The sequence below is a fragment of the Cibotium barometz genome, chromosome 5 (genome assembly GCF_041138505.1).
Source record: "Cibotium barometz isolate CiBa-2024 chromosome 5, ASM4113850v1, whole genome shotgun sequence".
NCBI classification, from domain to species: Eukaryota; Viridiplantae; Streptophyta; class Polypodiopsida; order Cyatheales; family Cibotiaceae; genus Cibotium; species Cibotium barometz.
The window spans coordinates 49,389,080-49,415,894 of record NC_141050.1 but is presented as its reverse complement, the minus strand read 5'-3'; the positions used below and the strand labels follow the sequence as shown (position 1 = coordinate 49,415,894).

At 42.2% G+C, this 26,815-nt stretch overlaps 1 protein-coding gene across 19 annotated transcripts in view; it reads right to left on the bottom strand.

Annotated features, from left to right (window-relative positions):
* Positions 1-9,214, bottom strand: part of LOC147638586 (ENHANCER OF AG-4 protein 2-like) — a 37,928-nt gene extending 28,714 nt beyond the window's left edge. For all 19 annotated transcript variants that reach the window (XR_015265925.1, XR_015265931.1, XR_015265937.1 and 16 more), the window contains exons 1-6: positions 9,063-9,214; positions 8,558-8,955; positions 8,140-8,216; positions 6,616-7,801; positions 5,212-6,488; positions 4,644-5,100 (exon numbers count right to left, since the gene is read on the bottom strand). Coding sequence is in view for 2 of the 19 variants with exons in the window: in XM_086798506.1 (XP_086654632.1) it covers positions 4,644-5,100; positions 5,212-6,488; positions 6,616-7,801; positions 8,140-8,216; positions 8,558-8,677 (3,117 nt within the window). In the remaining 17 variants the exon portion in view is untranslated. The remainder of the gene's footprint in view (positions 1-4,643; positions 5,101-5,211; positions 6,489-6,615; positions 7,802-8,139; positions 8,217-8,557; positions 8,956-9,062) is intronic.
* Positions 9,215-26,815: the final 17,601 nt, after the last annotated feature.

Sequence of the window (26,815 nt, the reverse complement as noted above, 5' to 3'; positions counted from 1 at the left end):
CCGCAGCCATACAACCTCACAAGCAGTACCACAAGCAGCCCGATACTCTGCCTCTGTCGAAGAAAGAGCAATAGTTGGCTGCCTCTTGCTGCTCCAAGAAACTGCTCCTGAAACTGTATCCTGAAGTAGATCTCCTCGTGTCTGGATCTCCTCACAATCTGAGTCACTCCAACCTTGGAGCCTGACTCCATTCCCTCGTGTGTAAAAGAGTCCCAGATCCTTCGTACTCTGCAGATACCGCAAGATCCGCAATCCTGCGTCCCAATGAGACTTCAATGGCGTCTGCATAAAAGAGCTCAACAGCCCCACGGAGAAGCTCAAGTCCAATCTGGTGTTCAGCAACCAGATCAATGAACCAACCAACTTCCTGTACTGCGAGGCATCAACTGGCTCACAAGGATCAGTAACGGTTAACTTTGTGTTCGGGTCCATCGACGAAGTAATAGGCTTGCAGTTCTCCATCCCGAAGGCCTCAAGCAACTCATGAACATATCGCTGCTGAGAGACGAAAAACCCCCTCTGGGTCTGCCAGATCTCCAATCCCAAAAAGAAATGGAGTAAGCCTAAGTCGGTCATCTCAAACTCCTTTGACAAGGCAGCCTTCGTCACTCCAATGTGCTCCACATGACCGCCGGTGAGAATGAGATCATCCACATAAAGGATGATAAGTGTGACCATGCCGCGTTCCCAAAAGAGATAAAGGTTCGGATCTGCAACAACTGATCTCTTAAATCCAGTCCGGCTAAAGAAGGAATCAATCTTCTGATTCGAAGCCCTGGGAGCCTGCTTAAGACCATACAAGGCCTTACGTAGCCTGTAAACCATCCCTTCCGATCCTGGAATAATAAAGCCTGGAGGCTGCTCAACGTACACCTCCTCCTACAGGTCACCATTAAGGAACGCAGATTTTACATCCATTTGATACACGGGCCACCTCTGAGAAGAAGCAAGGGCAAGAACGGTCCGAATCGTGGACATTCGCGCTGTCGGTGCAAAGGTATCCTCGTAGTCGATGCCTGGCCGCTGAGCATAACCTTTAGCCACAAGCCTGGCTTTGTGTTTGTCCACCGACCCATCAGACGCGTATTTGGTCTTAAAGACCCATTTGACACCAATGACAGACCGCTTCGACAGCCTCAATACCAACTCCCAAGTGTGGTTCTTCTCGATGGCATCAAGTTCCACCTGCATGGCTTTCCTCCAAGTATCCTGTGAAAGGGCTTCCTTTACGGAAGTGGCCTCTTTATCCCGCATGATACGAGACATCAAAGCATAGTTCACCTGAAGAAGCTCCGCTGTGTTGCTTTTATCTCGGACTCGATGTGATCTTCGAGGGCCGTCCTCTGTGGTCCACTCGGAGGGTAGCTCCGTGACACCTGACTCCCGAAGGGTGTCTAACAACCACCTAGGTACTCGAACAGGTCGTGGAGCCTCCTGTGGTCGCGGGGGCTCTACTCCAGCTGCGGGCTCAACCTCCTGTGATAACTACGATGGATCAACTGGAATGATAGACTAGGAATCATCATCAGACTCCTCTGGATCTCCAAGAAGTGGCGGCTCCTCGACAGTGGATGCTGGAACATGCTCGTCAAAGACCACATCCCGGCTGACAACAATCTCGTTCCTATCTGGATCATACAACCTGTATCCCTTGGAAAGAGAGTTATATCCCACAAATACCAGCTTGCGGGACTTGGAGTCAAGCTTCCCCCTCTGCTTCTTCGGAATATGTACATACGCGTCACTCCCAAAGACACGGAAGTGAACTGAGGCTCTAATCTTGTCACCCATGCCTGTGTGGTGTTAAACACCATAACCTTGGTTTTCCCAAGGCTCACTCTCGGATCTCTATCCTCACAGAATGCCTGTAATGCATCCAGATGTCTCTGTAATCCCTTCGGAGAATCTGAGATTAGAACAATTTCATTAGCATATAGCAAGATGGGTATCAATACCCCTGCCAGGCATGCCCCTGGGCCTCCCAATCTGTCTACATAATCGGAGACCACATCAATGTACTGTCCAAAGAGGGTGGGTGATAGCGGGCATCCCTGCTTCACCCCTATCGTGCTAGTCACCATATCGGATAGTCTGCCTGGAGCTCGGACTCTGCCTGTCACACAGACTCATACAAACCATATATCCCTCACTGCATATCCTTAGGTACCTCAATGTCATGCAATCTATGCATAAGCTTGGCACATGGTACGATATCAAAAGCTTTGTAGAAGTCCACAAAGCAACAGTATATCCTTCTCTTCTGTGCCCTGCCCTCTTCAATAAGTGCCCGAAGTGTCAGTATGTGATCCAAGGTAGTAAATCCTCTCCTAAAGCCGGCATGTCCCTGTGCTTGATGACCATGCCTCTCTGCCCAGCGGCTCAGCTCCGACTCCAATATAGAGCCATATAGTTTGGCCAAGTAATGACCAATCATGATCGTCCTGTAGTTGCCTGGTACCATGGGGTCCCCACTCTTAAAGAGTGGTACAATGATATGCTCTGTCCAACAAATGGCAAGATTAAACACATGTACAATCAACGGAGCCAAAGTATCGTGCGCATATGAGAAGTGCTCTCCAACTAACCCATCATGATCCTTTGTCTTTCCATTCTGTAACCTGCCTATCACATCTAGCACCATCCACATAGTAAAAAAGGTGCTGCTAGCCGGTCTAGCTTCCAATGGAGGGGGGTGGGGGGCTATCATGGTGCATCATATAGCTCTCTGGCATAAGCATGCCATGCCTCAGGTGCAGTAATCGGAGTATCAGGCTATCTCTCTTGAAACATCTTCCATGCCCTCTTGTTGTCCTTCCCCAAGAAGAGTTGGTATATTTCCTCCTCTAACTTAGCCAGGTAGGCTCGTTTCTTCCTCTGCACAAGGCGCCGAAAGATCATCCTGGCTTGTCTATGTGTATGAGTCCCAATGGCAATCTCATGCTATAGTTGTGCCCGTGTCTCACGACACTCATCATCATACCAACTATTCTGTGGGACAGTGCTACGGGGAAATGCATGAGGCAGATGCATGTAGAACACCTGCCAATCCTCTCGTAATCACGTTCAGAGGGCTATGCGGGTCTAAAGCAAACAAGCCATCAGATATTGCATCTCGGTAAACCCAAGCTGTCTCACATGTAAACTGATATCTCGGGTACCTAGGTGGATGAGTGGCTAGCTCTCTCTCGGAAATCTACCTACTAGTGTGAAACTCAGGTATGCATGATCGACTGCTACGCCAATGGGTCGACTAGAAATCGTGAAACCCCGCACATCAAGTATCAATGAAGGAGATCCCATTAAGTAGTCCACTGTGCTCGCTCCCCCTTTAGAGTTCCAGAGTGTGAGAGCATCTGATCCCTACCATCTTGATAGGCCATTGTATATGACCAACCCATGTGCACTCCCGAGTGTGAGAAAATGCCTGCCATAATTTGTAATCTCCATCTCATCCTGTGCTGATCTCTGCAACCCTACATCCTCTGCTATGATCTCCCGGTATACATAGCCTCCTGAGTATCGTACAGCTCTGTCTGCTCTGTGCCTGTGCGTCCATGTTGGCAAACCTCATGATATCATCATATAGTAGCGTATAGGGCGACTCTCCTGATGGCGCAAACCTAGAGTGGGCTGGGAAAAAGTAGCATACCGCCACATATAGCTCGCAAAGCCCCTCTCTGCATACTCGGACCCACATGTACCTCACATCTGCATCTCTATGTACCACATTATTTTGTCACGAAGCTCCTCCTTGAAAAGTACTGCCACTCCTCCAGATCCTATGGTACCTCCCATTGTGTGTGGCTCAGGGCCGAACACAGATTCCCATCTATAACCCCGCACTTGTTTGTGCACTGATGGGTCTCCGTATACATAGCAATATCACTGTCTCTGAAAGTATCCTCAAAGTATCATGCATCTGTTCTAAGGGCTCCATTGCAATTCCACACCATGAATCGCAAGGTCTCAAAGGCCGCGCACCGTCAGGCAGCCAGGCCTCCTCTCCGTAATGATGACTTGGCCATCTCTGTATACCGCCCATTTTCCCTCTTTCCTTGCCTCAAGCACACGCGGCATGTGTTCCTTCCAGTGTGCTAACTGTGCCAGTGTAAGGTCCTCATCCAAATAAATATTTCCCCCCTTAAGGGCCATCCTTTTGAAGAGGAAGGCCTTCTTCTTCTCCAAGTCACCAAACTTGATGATTAATATCTTCGCCCTGGTTTCATCTCTACCTACTCGCCATGATCCAGCAATGGGTACATCAGTGGCTCCAATTTTTGTTGCAAGAGCTTTTGCATCCTCTTGGGGATTTCCCTTATCTTCCCAACCAACTACGCGTATATGTAAGGCACGTGCCCGTCATATATATACATATATAAGAAATTGAGCATCAAGCAAGAGTGGATTAAGATAATGTTGCTGGATAAAAGAGCCTGGAGGTAAGATCAACAAAATACTAGGCCACCTTCCATGTACTAGAAACATAGCAAACAGTCATCCTAAGAGCCTACGCTTCCAGAGAGTATATACTAAAAACGAACTCTAAATACACTCTAACATACATCCGGTCAACTGAAATAACCATACAAATGAACAGCTTTTGCAGTAAAAAGAAAGAACTTCAAAACACCATCGAATGATACCTGGTCAGCAATTCCGAATTTTGCACAGTCAAGAGCATGCCGAGTAGCTCGTGCAATGCTCTCTTTAGTCCGTGATAATGTCTCTAGCATTCCTTCAAAAGTATCTCTAGCAACTGATGCTTCTGTATCTCCAGCAAGGATCGCCTCCCTTGAACTTAAATTCTGACCAGGGGTAACCCTTGCATCTTCCCCTGAACTTCCAGGAGTTTCCAAAACAGTTGCTGAAATACCTCCGGGTGTGTGTGACATCTCGAGAGAATCTTGGGCTGGGCCAGTAGTAGTCAGAACATGAGCAGGTGAATTTAGCAACGAGCTTCCACCAGGGGATGGACTAGATATGAGATCAGTTGAAAACTTATCCACCTCTGGGACCTTTAAAAATGTGAATGAAGATGCTGCTAGCCGCTTCTGTAGAGCCTCTTTGGCCTTTTGTTGGGCCTCTTTAGCAGCTTCAACACTACACAAAATCAGCACAAGTAAACGTAAGATCAAAAACTTTAAGGCGAGAAAAATTAGTGCTAGGCCCATTTCTACCTCAAAATAGAATAATGCCCAATGTAGCACTTACGCTGCCCTCACTTTGTTAGCACTGGACTCAACTTGCACCTTGGAAGCTCCCAAAGTCTCAAGTCGAGCTCTCGCACTTGTGTTGTTGCCCCTAATCAGCTCTTTCATAGATGGTTTTGTATCTGATGGCATCCTTGGCAAACCAGCAACTCTAGGATGATTCAGCACCACCTGTTTGGCATGCTGCTCCTGATGCTTTCCCACAGCTTCATGTACAATCTTCTCAACATTTACATCAGGACCAGAGGCATTTTTGGGCTTAAGCTTGGGTTTGTTGTCTAGCTTCTCTGTACTAACTCTTGAAGCATCTGGTACCTTAACTTGAGTTCCAAATTTTAATTGCTTAGACTTCCCACTTTCCACTTTCTTTGGCGATAATGCAGGCATGTCATTATCCTTTCTATGATTCAGTCCACCTGCACTGGTGTTAGATTTTAACTCAGAACCTGCAATCCTGTGTTGAACTGAGGACGTGCTATCTGCAACATTCTCTATTCCCTCCCCTGATTGTAACGCATTGACTTTTTGATAACCTGGACGCAAAGCCTGTGTGGCTGAATCAAAGTCGTGACTTTTGGTTGAAGCATTTTGAGGGCTAAAGTCAGCTGGAAGTCTTGTATTCTCACTTTTAATCTTGGCAACTCTTCCAACTTGATGGATAGACGGTGTATGAGCTGACATATCATGCTGTTGCTCCAGCTTGGTGCTACTTCCAAGCTCAACCACTGCTGCAGCTTCAGCTGCACATGCAGTCATTGCTTCAAGTGCACGCTGCCTGCGCTTTGATGGTGGAAGAGCAGCCTCTCCATCAGCAATGCTGCTTCTTATGCGATATTTATCAGCTTTTGGTGGCAGACTAGGATCTCTTTCAGCTGTAAATCTGCACTTGGTAACCAGCTTCGCATGAATTGCAGAAATCCCACCTGCCATATTGCCATTCCGACCATCCAAAACAAGTTCCTCAGTAGACATTACCTTTTTCAGCTGGTTTTCAATAGCCACTTCAGCTTTCCTCTCAAATCCAGCAGAAGAATCACTTTCCAAAGGGGCTTTACCCTTCTTGGCAAAGAGGAGATCTTTGTCATCGATAACTGCATGCTTGGGTTCCCTTGATATTAGATCCTTCGAATCCCATGCTTTTAGAAGCCCATGCTGATCGTGGGCTGGATTGACTGAAGACACGTCTTTAATTTGATCACATGCATCTGAATTCAGGACCGCACGTACTTTCTCCTCCTTTACACCAGCACTGTTGTGCTTGATGTTATTGCCGGCCATCTTTACAATGGCAGAAAAATAAGAGGACAGAAAATAGATCCGCTACAAGCAGATCAGCCTTTGAAACAAAATAAATGGAAAGTACACCTAACAATCAGTCAAGTAAATTCAGATAAAAACCACACACCTGAGAATCTGGCTCTGCTCGATTCTGCATGAATGTTGGAGCCCTCTTCCTCCGCTGGTATTCCGCAACAATCGATTTAGCCTGTGCCTCCTGTTGTTGGATAGGTGAACTTGCTGCATGCAACTGCTTGTCTGATTCTATATGAGAGAAGCTGTTGTTTTCTCTCTCAGGCTTCCTGGAAGCTCTACGTTTCTTCTTAGGAAGTAGAGTCTGCTGAAGTGATTCATCAGGTTCCTGTTGAACATCATCAGTTTCTAGAAGTGTTCCAGTCCCTACTTTTCCATGTACAGCAAAGTGTTTGGGTGAGTCATGACTTCCAGACATCTGCTTGTTTACAGAAAGGCGACGACTTGCTTCATGTGCCAAGTCTTTGAGACTAACATCATCCGCACTGACAGAAGAACCCTGCATTTGTTTGCCGTAAAGAACACGACTCCTGTTTTCGTGTAACAAAGCGCTGTCCTTGTTCCTTACTCCCACGTCCAACAGGCATTCAGCTGACCGATTCACATTACTTATCAGATCACCTGCCTTATGCTGGTCAAGAAATATACCGGCCTCTTCTTCTAGAGTCTGCTCTCTTGCCATATGATCTGCATCATCATCCTTGTGGGAGGGTAGACTATGAGGCTGAGAGGCCTCGGGGGTTCCAGCAGGTTTTGAAATCAATCTTCTTGGAGAAAGTGCACTCTTGGCATTTGCAGCAGCAGAACCTTTCATGTCAGAATCTTCAACACACACTACGATTTTCCTCCGCTTTTTATTGGGCTCATCAGTAACACCGCTCTGAGTTCCCTTTGGCTTCTCAATATAATGCCTTACTTCAGAACCATTACTGAAAATGCCACTGTGACTTCCAGTCTGACATTCCTGTAACTCTGTCATTGAACCTTTCAACACATCATCTTGTTTGCATTCAGTGAACACTGATGCACCACCAGCCTTTTCCTTGCTCTTGTCTATAGCTTCAAACTCAGCCACCTCATCATTTGTTGTGTCTAGCACTTCCTTTATTATTGCTTGAGAGTCATCACCATTACAATCAGTTGACCCTTTGTCTGCTTCACAAATTTCTTTCACTGCTCGACTAAAATCTGTGATCGTGCTTTTGACTTGAGTTTTTGCAAGTAGATTTTTCTTAGTATCTGATGTAAAAGCTTTCACATCTGCTGGTTGAACAAATCCTCTGCCATAATAAAATAGAAATTAGAAACCTGTGCCATAATGTAGAGTGTAAAGAGAGAAATGACAAGTTGAACATAGTGGACCGGACTGGTATATTTCCTTGTCATGAGCTATGAATTGGACCTAGTCAGTGACACCAACCATAAGGGAGCTACAATATACAAAAGTTTACCTCTACGCAACACACACTGCCTAGTAATCTGTCTACAAACCCAGTCACTAGCTAGAAGGGAACATAGTGGCTAGTTATATATCCAGAAGCAAAACGTTGTCTACCAGTGGATGCAATTAGATGGCATTCATCTGCTAAACAAGGCAAATGATTAAATAATCACTTACATCTGCTGTGTCCCAAAAAAGTGAACAAACACTTTCCGCCGGTCCTTGGAAAAACCAAACTCTTCTGGTTCACTCACCTGCAAGGCAGACAATCCTATCCATTATTTCAAGACTGTGAGAAGATCACAAATCATCCTCTCTCCTCACAGAAAAATGAAATCAAAAGTGGTTCCAAAGGCAAGTAGTTCAAAAAACCTAGACAACACCATCCTGCCAGATTGGAAAGCAGAAAAGGCCCTAACGGATCTCTGGTAAGTATTCTCAGAAACCAAACTAACAAGCAGGTTACGGGCGAATTTCAATTTGGCAACATTGCTCCAAATATAAAAGGATGTAAAAACAATTCAGGTATACATAATATAAATGACCCTTCCACGTGGATATCACAAAGAAATGATGTAGAGAGAAATTAGCTTACCCGGGCAGGCCACCATGGATGGCCTTTCACTTTGGCCAGCACAAGATCACCGATGTTCCAAACATGCCTGGATGCTGCGGCGGCAGTACTCTTACCCCCTTTCTTCCGAACCGGAGCCATGAGCCTAACTAAGTGCTCGGCTCCTCCGCCAACAGAGAGAGACGCATGCCACGAGGTTCCCTGTACCCTAGCTTATCGGGTGTTGGGGCACTGGCACCTCTAGAAGCTTGGCCGGAGAGAAGGAAAACAAGACCAGAGTGCTGCGGATTGCCAGCCTGAACATGTCTTGCGAGAAGTCTGCAATTACCGTCCGTCACCGCCATATCCATCCATTGCAAGCTTCGAAAAAGCGCTCCCTCTCTCCTATTGCCACAACGCCCTAGACGGTCTCCCTTGCTCTGTTCGTGTAAGAAGGATATTCTGAATAGAAACCCTAACAAAAACCCTAGCATAAATTCTAAAAGAAACGCACAGAAACCGTAGCGGAAAGAAGGGAGTGTTGTACCTGTAGTATGGCGATCTGGAGGGGGCGGAGTTCGCTGGAGCCACCGTCTTCTTCTAAGCAGCAAGAAAAGAATATATACACAACACAGACGAAGCCGATGAAAGAAGAACCCTGACCAGTGGCTACCCCTGCGTTTAACCCAGCCTGAGGTTAAGTAGCTCCGGTTAAACTTGACGGTCCTTTTTTATTTGACGGTCGCCGTCAGTTACGGTGCAATTCAATTTATTTATGACTTTTAGAAACTCTTTTCTTTAAAGGTCTTACAATCACCTTAGCTTATAATTGCAAATCCTTTTATAAGGTGATAAATGCCCCATACGATAATAGTGTTTTATAACTTAGTGGATGCAGCCTTTATGTGTGAAGAATAGTAGATGCTCTCTTTTCCATCTTGTGTAGAGTCTCTTCATGGTGTTATTGGCTAGGTGTGTAGACATATGGAACATGGTTGTTGTGGAGCTTATGCTCCACAATGTGCAAGAGATGCCCTTTACAAATTGGCATGATTTATGGCATTGGTGGTGGATTTAGCTCTTTATCCTCCATGATTTGTGGGTTTGTTGAGATTTAAAACTCATTTAATAGTTATGAGATCTATTTAAGCAATCCCTTAAACTAGACGTCAAAGGATGCGACCTCTTATGGTTAGTAGGCTTAGAAATTGATGGTGGTAAAAGAGAAGAAGAACAAAAGATTAGAGGCTTGTAAGTACAATCTATTAGAAATCGAAAAGAGAAGAACAAAAAAGTGGAGGTGTGTAAGTACTGTCTATTGGAAACTCAAAAAAAATACCGTAGTATGGTGCATGTCACCTAGGAGGAGTTTGGGAAGAATCTTTTGGTGTCTAGGACGGTGGTTCAAGTGGTGCATCACCACTTGGAAGAGGAACTCGAGCTTCTAGGTGAGAGGAGTTTGAGAAGAATCTTTTGGCGGCTAGGATGGTGGTTCAAGTGGTGCATCACCACTTGTAAGAGGAACTCGAGCTTCTAGGTGAGAGGGGTTATGCACTTGGTTGCCATCTTTGTTGTTGTCCTTTTCACTGTAGGCAATGACATTAAAGTATTATTGAGCGATATGGATGTCTACTTTAGAAAGCTTAGTAAGGTGGGCGATATAGATATCTTCAATGGTGGAATGACCAAAGTTCTTCATGTGTAGAGGAAATGGACAATGGACATGAATCATGTTAAAGAGGATAGTGATGCCCATGGGGTGGAGTTGGCTACTCCTATGCCCCTTAAGGTACTCATAGATGTTAGGGGTGATGAGCCAACTAGCACTATTAAGCCAAGTAAGGCTTAATAGAGCCAACTAGCTCTATTAAGCCAAGTAAGGCTTTCTTTATGCTTTGGGGGTCAATAGCAAAGTTAAGTCTATCTTATGTAGCCATGTCCACTTGGATCTCTGTGTTGTGGAGGCTATAAGAATATTATTGGATGATGCACCACCCAAAGAGATTATGTACAATTGGGTGAAAGTAGAGCTAGTGGGATTGTTGTGAGAAAGAGAGGAAAAAGAGATCAATGGTGGGTACGTGCGTATGGTGATAACCATGAGATAAGGGAAGAGAATTGTGAGAACTAAGAGAATCAATTTTGTAGAGATTAGCTTGGATGAGATGGTCCCATGGGGTTAGGGCCTCGAGGTGACTGTGGGAGGCCACATATAAGAAGGTGTCCATATCTGTTGGAAATACCATGAATGTGTTTGTGGTAAGGTGTGGGCTGGCAAAGTTCCTTGTAGATATTCTCAATGAGGAGCTGCTCGGTGTCAAGTGTCAATTTGTACTCCTCCTCCTAGGCATTGACAAGAGCCATGATAGATGCAAGCTCTTTCATAGACTTTATGAGAAGAGATTGTGAATTCTTAAGAAACTTGGATATGGTATTGTTTACTTCATAATTGATGGTGGTGGCAATGTTGTTTGTAAATAACTGAGTAACTTATGCCATTTTACATTCATTTTCTTTTGCTTTGCACCATGATCACAATCACATACATGTGTGTTACCAAAGATTTTTCCCTAAAATAAAAGCAACCATAGCAAATTTGGTGTTAAGGTAGGCGATGGTGTGTAGCACATGTGAGCCACCATATTTTGTGTTAAGCCAATAGGTATATTAAGTGCTATGCCCAACAAGAAGTATAAAGGATGTGTGTGGTAAAGATAACATTTTGAGATAAAGAAAGTCCATCTTTTTAAGTGAGTAGATTTGAAGATGGTCAAGTGAAAAGAAGACATAGAACTTATGATTTCAATTTTGAGGGGTAGTTAATGGTTTGAGGGTACATGATAATAGACGTGGATTAAACTTCGTAATTGATTACTATGTTACGAGTGGTGTGTAGAAAAGGGGAACGATGGGTGAAGCTAGGAGCTATTTTATAAAGGATGTATGTGGTAAAGCTATATAATGTATTGGGATAAAGAAATACCATCTTCTTGAGTGAGTAGATTTAAAGATGGTCAAGTTAAACATTTGTGGCATCATCGGTGAAAAGAAGACATATAACTTATGATTTCAATCTTGAGGGATAGTCAATGGTTTGAGAGTACATGATAATAGACTCGTTGGATTAAACTTCGTAATTGATTACTATGCTATCGAGTGTTGGGAATAACGAGTGAAGCTAGGAGCTATTTTTTAAGAGATATGATTTCTATGTAAAGGCCTCATGTGACAAATCTTTTGTTTATAAAAATAGCAAGTACTCCAAGTCTACTTTGTTATATCTTTATCTCACTAGCTTTCCCATGGGTACTAGTAACTCCATGCTCTCTCCCTTTTGAGGAATCAAACAAAGGTTAGTTTCTAATTAAGTTTTCAAGAAACACAATAAATTGAAATTTTATGGACTAATGGTAAGATTCATGGCTTATTTTGATCTCTGTCTCTACTTAACAACCCTTTCTTCCTGCATCTTGCCAAGTGTATTTATTGCTAACACAATCGTAATGGAGAAAAATTGATCAGATGTGGTCTACTAATGGTTCCTTTTTATTATGTTAATTATTAGAAGTGAGAGGTAAGTAATTTCAAAGGGCATACCTTAGTCTAGCTGCCCATCATTCATTAAAACCCCACCCTTCTTATTAAGCTAAAGCTCACGCATAAACAACACAAGTTTACTAGTTATCACCATGTGTCATAAGTATATATATATGTCTTTAATTAAGGCAAACATTTTATTTTACCAAACATGGCTTCAATTGTAGAGACTACATTTTAGTAGAATACTACAACATTACAATAGCTAAAGTTCTGAACTAATTTTCTTGGAATAGAAAATTGTCATACCACATATAATTGGAGTGTCATAAAATTTTCGCATAAAAATGATGCTTGGCTGTCAAATTCACAAATTGTTGCTTGCATATCCATATAATCTTCTATATTTTTACTAAGAGCTATGAAATGGCCAAGAGGAGGCAAATCTTGCTTATTAATGGTCACATGAAGGCATGAAGTGCAAATGCGAGGACTTTGTTTTCACGAGAAGTTTGCAGTATTGAGAGTTATTCATTGAGTAAAACACCCATTGAAGGTGCTATCATTTTCTAAACATGCCTTGTTTAACACCTCATAAAACATTATCAAGTGAACATTAGGCAACGGCCAAGTAAGGTAATTATAATTGGTGGAGATAACAAGTTAATAGTAATTATAACTGGTGGAGATAACAAGCTAATAGTAATCATGGAGAAACATATGGGTTTGTAGCTAGCTTAGATGGTAGAACACCTCAAAGACCTAGCATTCTATGTGCATACTATGAAAAGCAGCTTTTGTATTTATAATGCATGCCCCTCTAACATAGTTAGACCTAGAGAAAGTTTAGTAACATGTAAACCACCAAAATGACCTTCTAATAATGATCCATACTTTAAGGACCTCTTTATCTTATAGGCATGCTCATCCACGTGAAAAATTGTGTGAGCTAGTACTATGGCCATGTCCCCAATCTTGATGTTATTACCCCATGTTGGTTCTTTGTATTGCTAACCCTCATCCTTGAGAATATCCCGCCAAAGGCATGGAGCAGCTATGATTTCAGTTATGCTTTCATGGCCTTCGACCTTGACCATGGTGGTTCTTCATATCACTAACCCTCATCCTTGAGAATATCCCGCCAAAGGCATGGAGGAGCTATGATTTCAGCTACACTTTCATGGCCTTCGACCTTGACCATGGCCTTAATTTTTGTAAGCGCTTCCAGTACTATGAGAAAGTTAAATTCATGCATGGCCATTACCTTTTAAAATATGTTGGTCACATGATTTTTGGCATATGTATGCTCTTCTTTGATGAACCAACAATTGGCTCTATGAGCTCCTATCATGGACCACTAATAAGGCTTTGAAGGTGTCCATGGCCACTAGTGAGTCAAGGATGGCATCACATCTACAAAGTGGGTATATATTAACCACTTTGGTTAACATTACCCATATCTTTTGTAAGATCGCACTCTGATATATAAAATGTCCTAACCATGTGCTTAATGAAAGAATGGGGAAATCTCATGACTTAAATTGTAACAGTAGAAGGAGCTAGTCTAGTGGACCATGGAATGTTTAAGTCTTGGTCGAGGCATAGTGTGGAAACAACTCTTGTATATATAAGTGATTTTGTAAAGCTTTTGTACACAACTTGGGATTAAGTGATTTTGTAAAGCTCTTGTACATAACTTAGAATGAAGGAATATAGTCCCCATTTGAATCATGCATGTGAGCTCTCTTCTGTTGAGATTCAAGCTCGATGTCAGTGTGAGCCAGCTATGCTATGTGCTGGCAGATTAGGTAGGAACATGTGTGAGACATAAATGACCGCGTGTCCAGCTGGTCATAGTGTGTGGACATTAGCTAGGGTTAGTAGAGTGTGGACACAACTCATTGTGTGTGGTGTGGATTATGGATTAGTGCATTATGCTTTGTGTGAGAGTGGACATGGCTTCCCTCTATGGTTACGGTTTGCAATATACATTAGGGTTTGCTCCTGTGTGTGTGTCTCCTCCTCCTCTACCGTTCTTTCAACATGGTATCAGAGCCTTGTGCTGTTTATTAGGGTTTATGAGTGAGTGAGTGAAGAGGGAGAAGAAGCTGTGAAAAGAAGCTGTGAAGCTGGCCATTGGAGCTGTAAAGCTTGGAGCACACCAAATACTATCAGATCTGAGAGCTTGGCCTACCGGGTAAGGTCTTCTAAACATCCTTGAGCGGATTGCAGGTGATACAGGCAAAAGCAAAGCAAAATAGAGCAAATCAAAGCAAAGAAAAATTCTGGTTTTTGAAGCTTTCCATTAAAGCTTGGCAACATTGATGTATGGTGGAAATACATGTAAATCTGGCAAAGCAAACATGTATCTGACAATGAGAGATGTAATGGCAACTCTTATGCAAGCCCTATTGTGATTTTGGAGCATTTTGGAAGCATTTAAATGTATGGAATTCTCTGGTTTTTGAGCTCACACAAAACAGAGAAAAGCAAGTCAAAAATTGAAGCATTTGGAGCACATTTTTGGTAAAAATCAAAGCATTGATGGGTCACACATATGCCTAGGTGTGTTGGGCACTCAAATACATCATCAAATAGCAAGTTAATCACTCCCAAAGCCCTCATTTGCAGGCGGCGCAGCCAGACAGGAGAAAACAGAGCAGTTTTTGGTCATTTTGACTACGAGGAGGCCAATTACTCATTGGATGCTTGACATATTTCAAGTTTGTTTTAGCAATTGGATGCTTTACACTTTGGAGAAGAGGGCTATATGATTTGTTTGGTCAATGATGCCTAATTGAGCTGGGAATGAGCTGATTAAAACAGACTGTCCACTGGTTGCAGAGAAACAGAGCATTTTAATTGAGCAATTAATCCTTGGTGTTTTACAATTGGACAAATTCCTCTTACATGGAGTTGATGGACACTAATGCTAAGCTAATGAATGCTTGGTTGCTCAATTTGGACAAATATTGAAGGAATTAGAGCAAATTTTCTACTGGTTTTTTTGGGTTTTCCAAAAACAGAGAAGGGGGTTTTCAAAAATCGATATGTACACATGTCAGATGGTGTTGATACTCAACATTGAGGTTGATTAGGTGTCAATGCAAGTTGCCTATACTTGATTGCACCATTACATTGTGATTTGGAGCCTTGGAAGGCGCGTCAATACAGGGTATCTCGGACTGTGTGAGACAGTTCATCTCGGATGATTACAGGTTGATTTTCTACATCAAATTTGGAGTTTGTTGGCTACCTTGGAGTATCTGGAACATTCATTGGAGTGTGGTTGAGCTGAGGAAGGCTCATTTTTAGATTTGAAGTGTGCTGAAGGTGTATGCATTAAGCAAACATGTCGGATAATCCAGTTCAGATTGTTGGTGAAAAGCTGGATAGGAAGAACTTCCAGGCATGGAAGTACAGGATAAAGAGTTTCTTGAAAGGGAAAGGATTTTGGAATCTCATTACAGGTGCTGAGCCTGAGCCTGAGCTACCTCGACAACCTACACAGCAGCAACTTATTGCTCATAAGCAATGGTCAGAGAGAGCATTCAAAGTATTGCATTATTTGTCTATATGCATTTCTGATGCTATGCTCATACACATTCAGGATGCTGAGAATCCCAAAGATGCATGGGATACTTTGGTCAAGATGTTTGATACAGATACGAGTGCTCGCAAGTCTCAATTGCGACAGCAGATACACAATGTGAAAAGGAATAAAAGGAGCATACATGATTATGTGCAAGAAATCAAGAAGTTTGCAGATGCATTGGCCACAATAAATGCCCCCATGCCTGATGATGATTTGGAGGATATTACCTTGCGTGGTCTTGGCAAGGAATACAAATCCTTTGATACATCTATCTCAGTGAGGAGTACAGGTCTACCCGACTTCGATGAGTTGGTTTCCCTCTTGCTGGTTGAGGAAATCAAGCTTAGTGATTCATTTTTGGATGCATCTACTAGCCATGATGATGGCAGAAATCAGGCTTTCTACTCGCAGAGAGGCTTTAGAGGCAGGGGGAGATTTGCATCACGTGGACGTGGTGGTAATGGTCGTGGATGGCAGGATAGGCCTCCACAACAGAATTTTCAGCCTTCATATGGTGCTCGAGGTGGTCGTGGATATGCACCTCAGCGAGGCAGAGGTACCCCCCGTGGTCGAGGACGTTGGCAAGGCCAACAAAATTCTATGCAAGATGTGGAATGCCATTATTGTGGCAAATATGGTCATATGGCGAGAGATTGTTTCCGCAAACAGAATGATTTGAGAGGGGGAAGAGCACAACGTGGTGGTCATTATGGTGGAAACTATGCACAACATGGTGGTAACTATGCATCAAGTAGCAATGATGGAACTGCAAATCATTTGTTTGCCATGAAGCATGTTATGGGTTCTATGACAACAAATGCTGAGAATGATGATACATGGTATATGGACTCAGGAGCATCAAACCATATGACATGTCATGGTGAATGGTTTGAGCATATGAAGCCAATGGATGTCAAAGGCTATGTGGAAACAGGTGATGATACCCAGCATGTCATTACACATGTTGGAAGTGTACCATTGGTCATGCACAATGGTCAGACAAAGTCTATGTCAGATGTGCTGTATGTGCCTTCGATCACTAAAAGCTTGGCCTTAGTTGGTCAAATGGTGGAACAGGGATTACAGGTTCGCTTCAATGAGCATGGATGCTTCGTTGAAGATTTTAAACATGGATGTAGAGTGATTGCTAAAGGCAAGAAAGAAGGAAGATTGTTTAAGCTGGATGCTGGAATTCCTGAGCTAAAATCAGCCATGTTCTCAAAGAGCAGGAATGTGGTACAGGACATTGATATGTGGCACAAGAGGATTGGCCATGTCAATATACAGAGATTAAAGAACATGCAAACAAGAGGCATTGTCAATGGTTTGCCTAGGTTCAAATATGATGGACATATGCATGTTTGTGAAGCCTGTCAGTTTGGGAAGCAGGCAAGGTTGAGGTTTCCTAGAGAAGGAAATATGAGTAACATGCCACTTGAGATCGTGCACAGTGATGTATGGGGTCCTGCACAAAACCCATTTATCAAAGGCAGTTTATACTATGTTACATTCATTGATGACTTTAGCAGGATGACATGGATATACTTTCTGAAAGAGAAGAGTGAAGTGTTGGAAAAGTTCATGGATTTCAAAGCTTTTGCAGAAAAGCAATATGGCTGTTGGATTAAATGTCTGAGGACAGATGGAGGTGGTGAATACACCTCAAAAGCTTTTGAGCATTTCTTGAGGAAGCATGGAATAAGAAGACAGTTGACTTGCAGGTATACACCTCAGCAGAATGGTGTGGCTGAGAGAAAGAATAGAGTCATATGTGAAGTGGCAAGGGTGATGCTTAATGAAAAGAGCATGCCAGATTACTATTGGGCAGAAGCATGTGCTACTGCAGTATATATATTGAACAAAACACCTACAGCAGCCATTCATGGAAGCACGCCAGAGATGCGGCTTACAGGTTACAGGCCAGACATTGGACATCTTAAAGTTTTTGGATGTATAGCTTATGTACATGTGCCTGATGAAAGAAGAAGGAAGTTGGATCCTAAAGCAGAGAAATGTGTATTTGTTGGATATGCACAGGATCGAAAGGCATACAAATGTTATAACCCTCAAACTAGACAAGTGGTCATCTCACGAGATGTGGTGTTTGATGAGCTTGCTAGTTGGTACAAAGCAAAAGATGAGGGTGTTATTGAGTCACTTGTTGAGGCAGATGTGCCTGTGAACTTGCCACAAGCAAGTTCTAGTTCTACTACTATGTCTGGGCCAGCAACAGCAGAAGCTGAGAGTAGCAGTGTACGTCCATGGTCAGGACGTTTGAGGCATGAGAGTGTAAGCACTGGGAGTAGTGCTATGGATAAAGGCAAAAAGAAAGTCGAAGGAATTGGAATCACAGGTTATGAGTCATCTAGTTCTGAGAGTTTGGATGAGGAGCTTGGCATACCTGTTTTACGCACACCTGGTGCTAGACAGGATAGATATGTGCCACCACATGCTAGAGTTACAGGTGTACAGAGTGACCCGCAGGCATTGCGGAGATCCCAGAGAGTCAGATATCCTGTTGACAGATTGACATATAGAGATTTTGCTATGCACTATGCATATATGACATCTATGGTGAAGCATGTGGAACCTACATGCTATACAGAGGCTATTGGAGAGCATGTATGGGAAAAAGCAATGGATGTGGAGATGGACGCATTGGTCCATAATGATACATGGGACTTGGTTGCACTACCAAAGGACAAGAATGTTATTGGATGTAAATGGGTTTACAAAGTGAAGTGTAATTCTGATGGTTCTATTGAGAGACATAAAGCAAGATTGGTAGCAAAGGGTTATGCACAGACCCAAGGATTGGATTATGATGAGACGTTTAGTCCAGTGGCTAAGATGGGCACAGTGAGAGCAGTCATTGCTATGGCTGCAGTGGGAAATGCATCAGATGGATGTTAAGAATGCATTTCTGAATGGAGATCTACAAGAGGAAGTGTACATGGCACAGCCAAAAGGGTATGTACACCCTAGATATCCCACTCACGTATGCAGGTTGAAAAAGGCATTGTATGGTCTAAAGCAAGCACCTCGTGCTTGGAGTGATAAGATGAGCAGATATCTTATCTCACTTGGTTTTCAGATTTCTACAGCAGATTCTTCACTCTATGTGAAGAAGACACAGCATGGGATTGTTTTACTAGTCATCGATGTTATCACAGGTGATCATGGTGCAGATGTGATGCATGTTAAGAAAGCTTTGAGTGGGCAATTTGACATGAAAGATCTTGGTGAGTTGAGATACTTCCTTGGAATTGAAGTGGTGAAAGATCATGCAGGTACTTGGTTAGTACAGTGCCAATATGCATTGGATATGTTGGCAATGTATGGCATGACAGGGTGTAAGCCTATGAGTACACCATTGGAGTAAAATGTGAAGTTGCGGGCTAATTATGGCGAGGAATTGGATGATCCTTCTATGTACAGGAAGATGGTTGGTAGTCTCATATACATGACTATCACACGCCCGGATTTGAGTTATGCTGTGGGGCTAGTCAGCCAGTTTATGCAGAGCCCCAGGAAACCACATTTGGATGCAGTGAGACGCATCATGAGATATGTGAAGACCACAGCACATTATGGTCTAGTTTATGAGAGTGGTAAAAGCTTGGACATACATGGCTACACAGATGCTGATTGGACCGGTAGCGCATATGACAGGAGGTCTACTAGTGGATATGCTTTTACACTTGGAAGTGCTGTGGTGAGTTGGAGTAGCAAAAAGCAACCTACAGTTGCTTTATCCAGTACAGAGGCTGAGTACAGGGGTGCAGCCATTGCTACTTGTGAGGCTATATGGTTAAAGAGTCTCTTGGCAGATTTATGTGAGCCCATTGGTGGCAAAGTTTTCATACATTGTGACAACATGAGCAGTATACAGTTGGCAAAGAATCCAGTGTTTCATGCGAGGACCAAACACATAGAGGTCCATTATCACTTTGTCAGAGAAAAGGTGCTGGATGGTACAGTTGATCTTTAGTATGTGACTGATGAGCAGGTGGCTGATATCTTTACGAAGCCACTTAGCAGGGAGAAGTTTGAGTACTTCCGGACTATGTTGGGAGTACATGGGATGAGCTTGAGGGGGAGTGTTGAGAGTCTTGATATCCCAAGCTCATCTACATCTTCATCGACAGTACATCATGAGCTTGAGAGGGGCTGTTGAGATTCAAGCTCGATGTCAGTGTGAGCCAGCTATGCTACGTGCTGGCAGATTAGGTAGGAACATGTGTGAGACATAAATGACCGCGTGTCCAGCTGGTCATAGTGTGTGGACATTAGCTAGGGTTAGTAGAGTGTGGACACAACTCATTGTGTGTGGTGTGGATTATGGATTAGTGCATTATGCTTTGTGTGAGAGTGGACATGGCTTCCCTCTATGGTTAGGGTTTGTAATATACATTAGGGTTTGCTCCTGTGTGTGTGTCTCCTCCTCCTCTACCGTTCTTTCAACATCTTCTTCTTGTTGTTTCTTGCTTTCTTGCTTGTTTGAATATATGCACGACTAGGGTAGGATGGAAGCTTTCACATTGGAGTGTGATTTTGTAAATCTCTTGTACACAACTTAGGATTAAGCAATATAGTCCCCATTTGAATCATGCATGTGAGCTCTCTTCTTCTTATGGTTTCTTTCTTTCTTGAATATATGCACAACTAAGCTAGGATGAAGCTTTCACGTTGGAGTGTGTGTGTATGTGTGTGGTTTTAGTATTTAGATTAGGGATCTTCATTTCTCCTTAAGAGCAAGATTAGCACTAGGTTAAACTACCTTTTTAGTAGATAAGGAGACTCAATGGATGAGTCTCCTTAAGAGCAAGATTAACACTAGGTTAAACTACCTTTGTAGTAGATAAGGAGACTCAATGGATGAGTTGTTTCTCACAAGGATCAAAGATCTCAAAAAGCATCTTACATGTATTGGTGAGGCCTATCCTGAAAGTTCATTAGTGTTGAGTTGACTAGTAAAGGTAACGAGGAAGTCAATGTTTTCTTGTTTCCCCAGCTATGCTATCATCCATCTAATAGCAAATGCTGAAGCACTGATATGCACAAGGAAAACTAGATCCTAGTTGGGGGTTCTTAAGATGGGTATGCTTGCTAATACTGCCTTCAGCTTTTTTTTATAGACCCATTGGCATTTGTATCTCCATTCAAAGATAATGAGTAGCTATTTCAAGAGTATGGCATATCAATGTTGAAGCACTGATATGCACAAGGGAAACTAGATCCTAGTTGGGGGTTCTTAAGATGGGTATGCTTGCTAATATTTCCTGCAGCTTTTTATATACCCATTGGAATTTGTATCTCCATTCAAAGATAATGAGAAGCTATTTCAAGACTATGGCATATACGACATACAAGAAGATGGATATTCTATAATATCCTATGCACCCTTGAGTCTCTATACCCCCTTATAGTTAATGGATGGTGTAACAAGTCCAAGATCACGCAGGTCTTATTCTCATCTGTGGAGATGTTTTTGGAGATAATGTGTCCAAGGATTACATTATCTTCAACTTAAAATTGGCATTTGAGTGAGCTCAATGAGATACAAGAGTAGAAATATTTCAAAAACAAGCCTAAGGAAATTTATGCTTTTACCTACTCTTACATGTGTTGCTAGCAAGAGCAGCAACAAACACAACTCCCATGATAACAGGTGCTATCCCTTCTTTGATGTCATCTCTTTGTTGTCACACCAAGAAGCTCCAAGCCAATGATGTAGCTAGAGAGAGCTCTTCCTTACTAAGACAGAGCAAAGATAGGTGCTATCCCTTCTTTGATGTCATCTCTTTGTTGTCACACCAAGAAGCTCCAAGCCAATGATGTAGCTAGAGAGAGCTCTTCCTTACTAAGACAGAGCAAAGATAGGTCATCTAAACTAGAGTTTATCTTGCTAAGATAAAGCAAAGAGAGGTCATCTAACCTAGGGCTAATCTTGCTACTATGGAGGTAATCTAGCCTAATGCTAATCTTACTCTTAAAGAGAAATCAAGATCCCTAATCTAAAGACTAAAAATTGCACACACACTCTAACATGCAAGCTTCCATCCTAGCCTAGTCATGCATATATTCAAACAAGCAAGAGAGAAAAAAACGACGAGAAGAAGAGAGCTTACAAGCCTAATTCAAATGGGGAGTATTTTTTACTTAATCTTAAGTTATGTACAACAGCTTGGGTAGCCTATAATGTCATGTTTTCATATGGGGTAATTATCATTAATTTGTTGAATATTATCACTTCCTGCACTGCTCCAATCATGGGTGAGAGCGAGCACAACTATTCCCTTAGGCGTGCTCTTTATTGTGAGTCAAGGAGTATTCTTTAAGCTTTGAAATTATCCACACACTTATGCTAAACTCTAATAATAATGCTTCAAAATTCACTATTCACTCTTAGCTTCTTTGGCTTAGGACTCAATCTTTGCATGTCACATTGACTCTATATCTTACAAAATCACTTTCTTCTTCAAATGTGTCATCATTAATAGGCTTAACCAGCCTTACTACACTCATCATGTATACATAAGCAACCACTGATCCATCAAGTTTCCAAAACTGTAATCCAAGTTTCAATGAAAGCATGTCCATTGTGGCTATGTTAAGTTTTAATCGCTTGTCACAAGCACATAAATATCTTTCCCAAGGTTTACAGTCACTAGCTGCTAGAGTGGCAACTCTACTAATGTAGGCCGAGTAAGCCCTAGATTTGCCCATTCCTCCCTCTACTAAGAGAGCGAGCACCAAATTTGAAGGGGGCACTAACACCAAGATTTGAAGGGCTAGGTAAGCCCTAGATTTTCCCATTCCTCCCTCTGCTAAGAGAGCGAGCACCAGATTTGAAGGGGGCACCAACACCAAGATTCTACCTACAATATCTCTCTCAATCCTATTTGCACCTACTCTAGCTGACAAGACTAATCCGTCATATGATGGTATTTTGGCACAAGTTTTCCTTAATGCCTTGATAAGAATTTAGAATCCAAATTCCATAGACTTGCCACCCACTCGCTTTCACTAGGATGAATTAAGAATAAGGAAGATATGGGAGCGAGTGTGAGTGTGAGCACAATCATAGGCATGAGATGTGCCAGTGTGAGTGTGATGGGGTGAGATAATTGTCGATCGTGGAAATGCAAGGCAAGTCAGGGACCTTTTTGGGTGAACATTTGGTAGCAAGCTTTCGTTCCATGGGTTTTGCTTATGTCAACTACTCTGATGATATGGTAGTAATGAGTCCATGTTAGCATGTAACATGACTTGGACATACTTGGGATGTACATGCATCATCGACATAATGACCATGCATGATTTTAGGTCCTTGAATGGTCCATATGGTCTTCTCTCGAAGCACTCTATATAGTCCATGTGATCTGTATATGGTCATAATGGGTTTCTATATGCTTCTTCCCATGGTATCCTTTGCTGCATGGTTCATATAGTCTTTGTAGATAGTCAAAATGGGCTACCTGAGGTCTTTACATGCTTGTTGTTATCTCGGTGTGGTCTATACAATCTATAAATTGGAATGGGTTGCTTGATATCTATATATGTTTGATGTCATCTCGGTGTGGTCTATGTGATCTATGAGTAGAGTGGGCTCTATATGATCTCTATATGTTCTCTCTTCTCAAGCTGCGCTCTCAATGGTCCCATATAGTCTATACATGGTCAGAATAGATTGCCCAAGATATTTAGTGAAAGCTAGATCAACACAATACAATGCATTGAATTGCTGAAACAAGTGGAGAGTGCACAATATTACTGCTTGCAAAATCTTGATTACAAACTGATAGTGTCCACCCACCCGTGTGCTATGGGTAAGGAGCTTTAATAGCAATCTAGATAGACTCTAGACGGAGGAGGATGCCTTGCTTACAAGAGTGTTTGAACATAATGAACTCGATGTGGTGAATTAAGGCTACCAAACTAGTCTATATATAGTACCTAGGGTCAATACGGATGACCAATCAACCACATCATCTGACTAAGACCGATTCCTTATAGGGACTTTTTGTGTAGCTCCCAAGTCCCCATATGAGACAAGACCGATTCCTTAGGGACTTTTTGTGTAGCTCCCAAGTCCATCTGAGACCATTTAGATCCTGAAACAAGCCTCGCACCAAGAATAGTATGTCCTTGGTTTATTGTCCACAACACTCACTAATGCGGTCACATAGCCTACACAAGCATGCATCTTACTTGGCAGACTACCAAGTCAAACTCTAAACTCAACATCTCATGTGTCTGTCGGATCTTCTTTTCATGGTTTCCCTACTATATTGAGGTCATCCACATATAGGACAATGAACACATGTACCTGCTGCCCTACTTAGTGGAAATATATAGATTTGCATAGAAAAACCAATACTTACAAAAGAAAGTAGCTATCCCTGCTAGTACTCCTGACGATGCTCAGACATCCGATTATGGACCTTGTCCACGATAAGTTGTACTGGTTGCATATACCATGGTCTTAGCTCTCTAGAGTGCTGTAGTAACCAGGGTGATGTGATGATGTAGTTTTGTTCAGCATTGTTCAATTGGCATTGGTAAAGCTAATAAGAAAATCCATGTTATGCTCTCCTGGTGTGGTTGTGCCAAAATATAGCCAATTGTGAAAGCCGAGGCATCTATGTGCACATGGAAAACAATATCCCAGTTGGAAGATCTTAGGATTCGTACTCTTGCTAAGGATTTCTTGAGAGTGTCATAGGTTTTTTAACACTCATCCGTCCACTAAAAAATGACAAGCAGTCTATACAACAGGGGTCTTGCTATGTCGGTGTCGTGTACATGATTATAAATCTTCTATAGTATGTTACATGAAACGTTGCACACCCTTAAAGTTAGTGGGTGGTGGAAGTTCAACAATTAGCTTCACCTTGCAGTTATTAGAAGAGATGCCATGTTTGAAAATAATGTGGTCTAGTATTATTACATGCCTTACCCAAAATTGGCATTTAAGTGTGTTAAGGGATAATCTGCATTTTTCAAGGACCTTCCTCGGGCACCAAAGATGTGCTTTCCGTTTGGAATTGATGCAAGGGTCATCCATGAAAACCTCAAGGAACTCCCTAAGGCATTCCTTGTATGTTGTGCACATAAGCCTTTGGTGGAAAGTGCTTAGGGCATTGGATAGGTCAAATGGCAAAACTCTATATGTATAAGTACCCCATTTTATGGTAAATATAGTCTTAAGTTGATCACTTGGGTCTATTTTCACTTGGTTTTAGCCCAAGAACCCATCAAGGAAGCTATATGCCCCCTTGTTGCTCGTTCTAGCACACATACTTAGTGAATAGTAACGGGTGATAGTCCTTCATTGTGGCTACATTAACCTTTTTGAGGTTAACACAATTGTCATCAAGCAGTTTGTAGTGATTGTTGGGATTCTCCATTTGTTGCTTATAATAAAGACATGTGACAACATATGTTCCTCTAGTGCACTTGTGTTTCCAAGTGTCCTTAAGAACCTTCTCTGTCTTCCACCTTGCTCTTTTACACATTTCAGCACATAGAAATCTACTCCTTCTACGTTATTAACCTCTGCGTTGACTACATAGTTGTCTCCCTCAACAAGAAGTTAGCCAAGCATATCCAATGATCCCTCAAACATGGGTCTCTCATCTTCAAACTCAGCCACCCTATCTAGTATATTGATTGGTTCTTGCATATCTTCCATATCCAACCCTTCTGTTATAGGCTTGAGAACAATATGTGACCATTCCAAGACATATGACTTGTTAGAGCATGATCTCCAAAGACCAGCTATACATGCATTGTAGAAATAAGCCAAATTTCTTGTTTTCAACTATGTCGGGTCTAGTTTGCAAAACCCACACATAGAATGTAGGGATTGTGTCCCCTTGAGTGTTGCACATCCCCATGCATTAGACCTGTCCACATCATCAGCACTTACTAACCAAAACTTTCGGTGAATCTAGGGACCATTGCTAATACTACAGGCATACAAGCTACTTGTATTCATGAGCACATCCGATTGAAGGCATCTTTTAGGTATAACATTTGTATGTGGTACACACAGCAACATGTGTTCCAGCCCTTTAGCTTGCGCACAAAGAAAGGTTTGAGCTTCTTGAATGAGCATTGGCCAATTTACAGATGAGGATAAGCTGACTTGAACCTCAAAAAATACTCCGTCTGTGCAAAGAACATAGACCATGAAGAATTTGCAGATGAGGATAAGCAGATGCACAGTGCTATGTATTCACAAAACAGGTCAGCTATATAGTACATGGTTATGCATTAGTATTGTGCTATATAGCTCGTACTGATTGCTATGTAGTACATGTGAGCTATATAGCACATGCACAGTGCTATTTGTGAATCTTAGACTTATGCATCATTGTACAAATGCTATATAATTGGCTTAGTGCTATATAACTAGTTGAGTGTGTTGTAGAGAGTGCTATATAGTACATGGTTATGCAATAGAACCCTAGGCTTTAATGATGTGTGCTATATTAGGGGTAGTCATTGAACATGTGCTATGTAGCTGGTTAATTGTGCTATATAGCTCGTAGAGTGATTGCTATGTACTACATGGTCATGCAAAAATAGCCCTGGGGTTAGTAGTCAATGTGTTATACCAAGGTGTTGTGAGCTATATAGCACAAAGATGGTACAATAATAGTGCTGCATAAAACATTGATATGCATCATATCTCTATGCTTGAGTGATCATGTGCTCTATGAGTAATTCTTTCAGCTATATAGCCCATGCACAGTGCTATTTGTGAATCTTAGACTTATACATCATTGTACAAATGCTATATAACTGGTTCAATGCTATATAACTAGTACATAGCTATGCAATAGAACCCTAGGATTTAATGATGTGTGCTATATTAGGGATGGTCATTCAACATGTGCTATGTAATTGGTTAACTATGCTATATAGCTCATAGAGAGTGCTATTTACTACATGATCGTGCTATATTAGGGATGGTCATTCAACATGTGCTATGTAATTGGTTAACTATGCTATATAGCTCGTAGAGACTACTATTTACTACATAATCATGCAAAATAGCCCTGTGCATTAGTTAATGTGCTATACCAGGGTGTTGTGAGCTATATAGCACAAGGATTGTGAAACAGAAATGCTATAGAGGACACTCATATGCACCACAA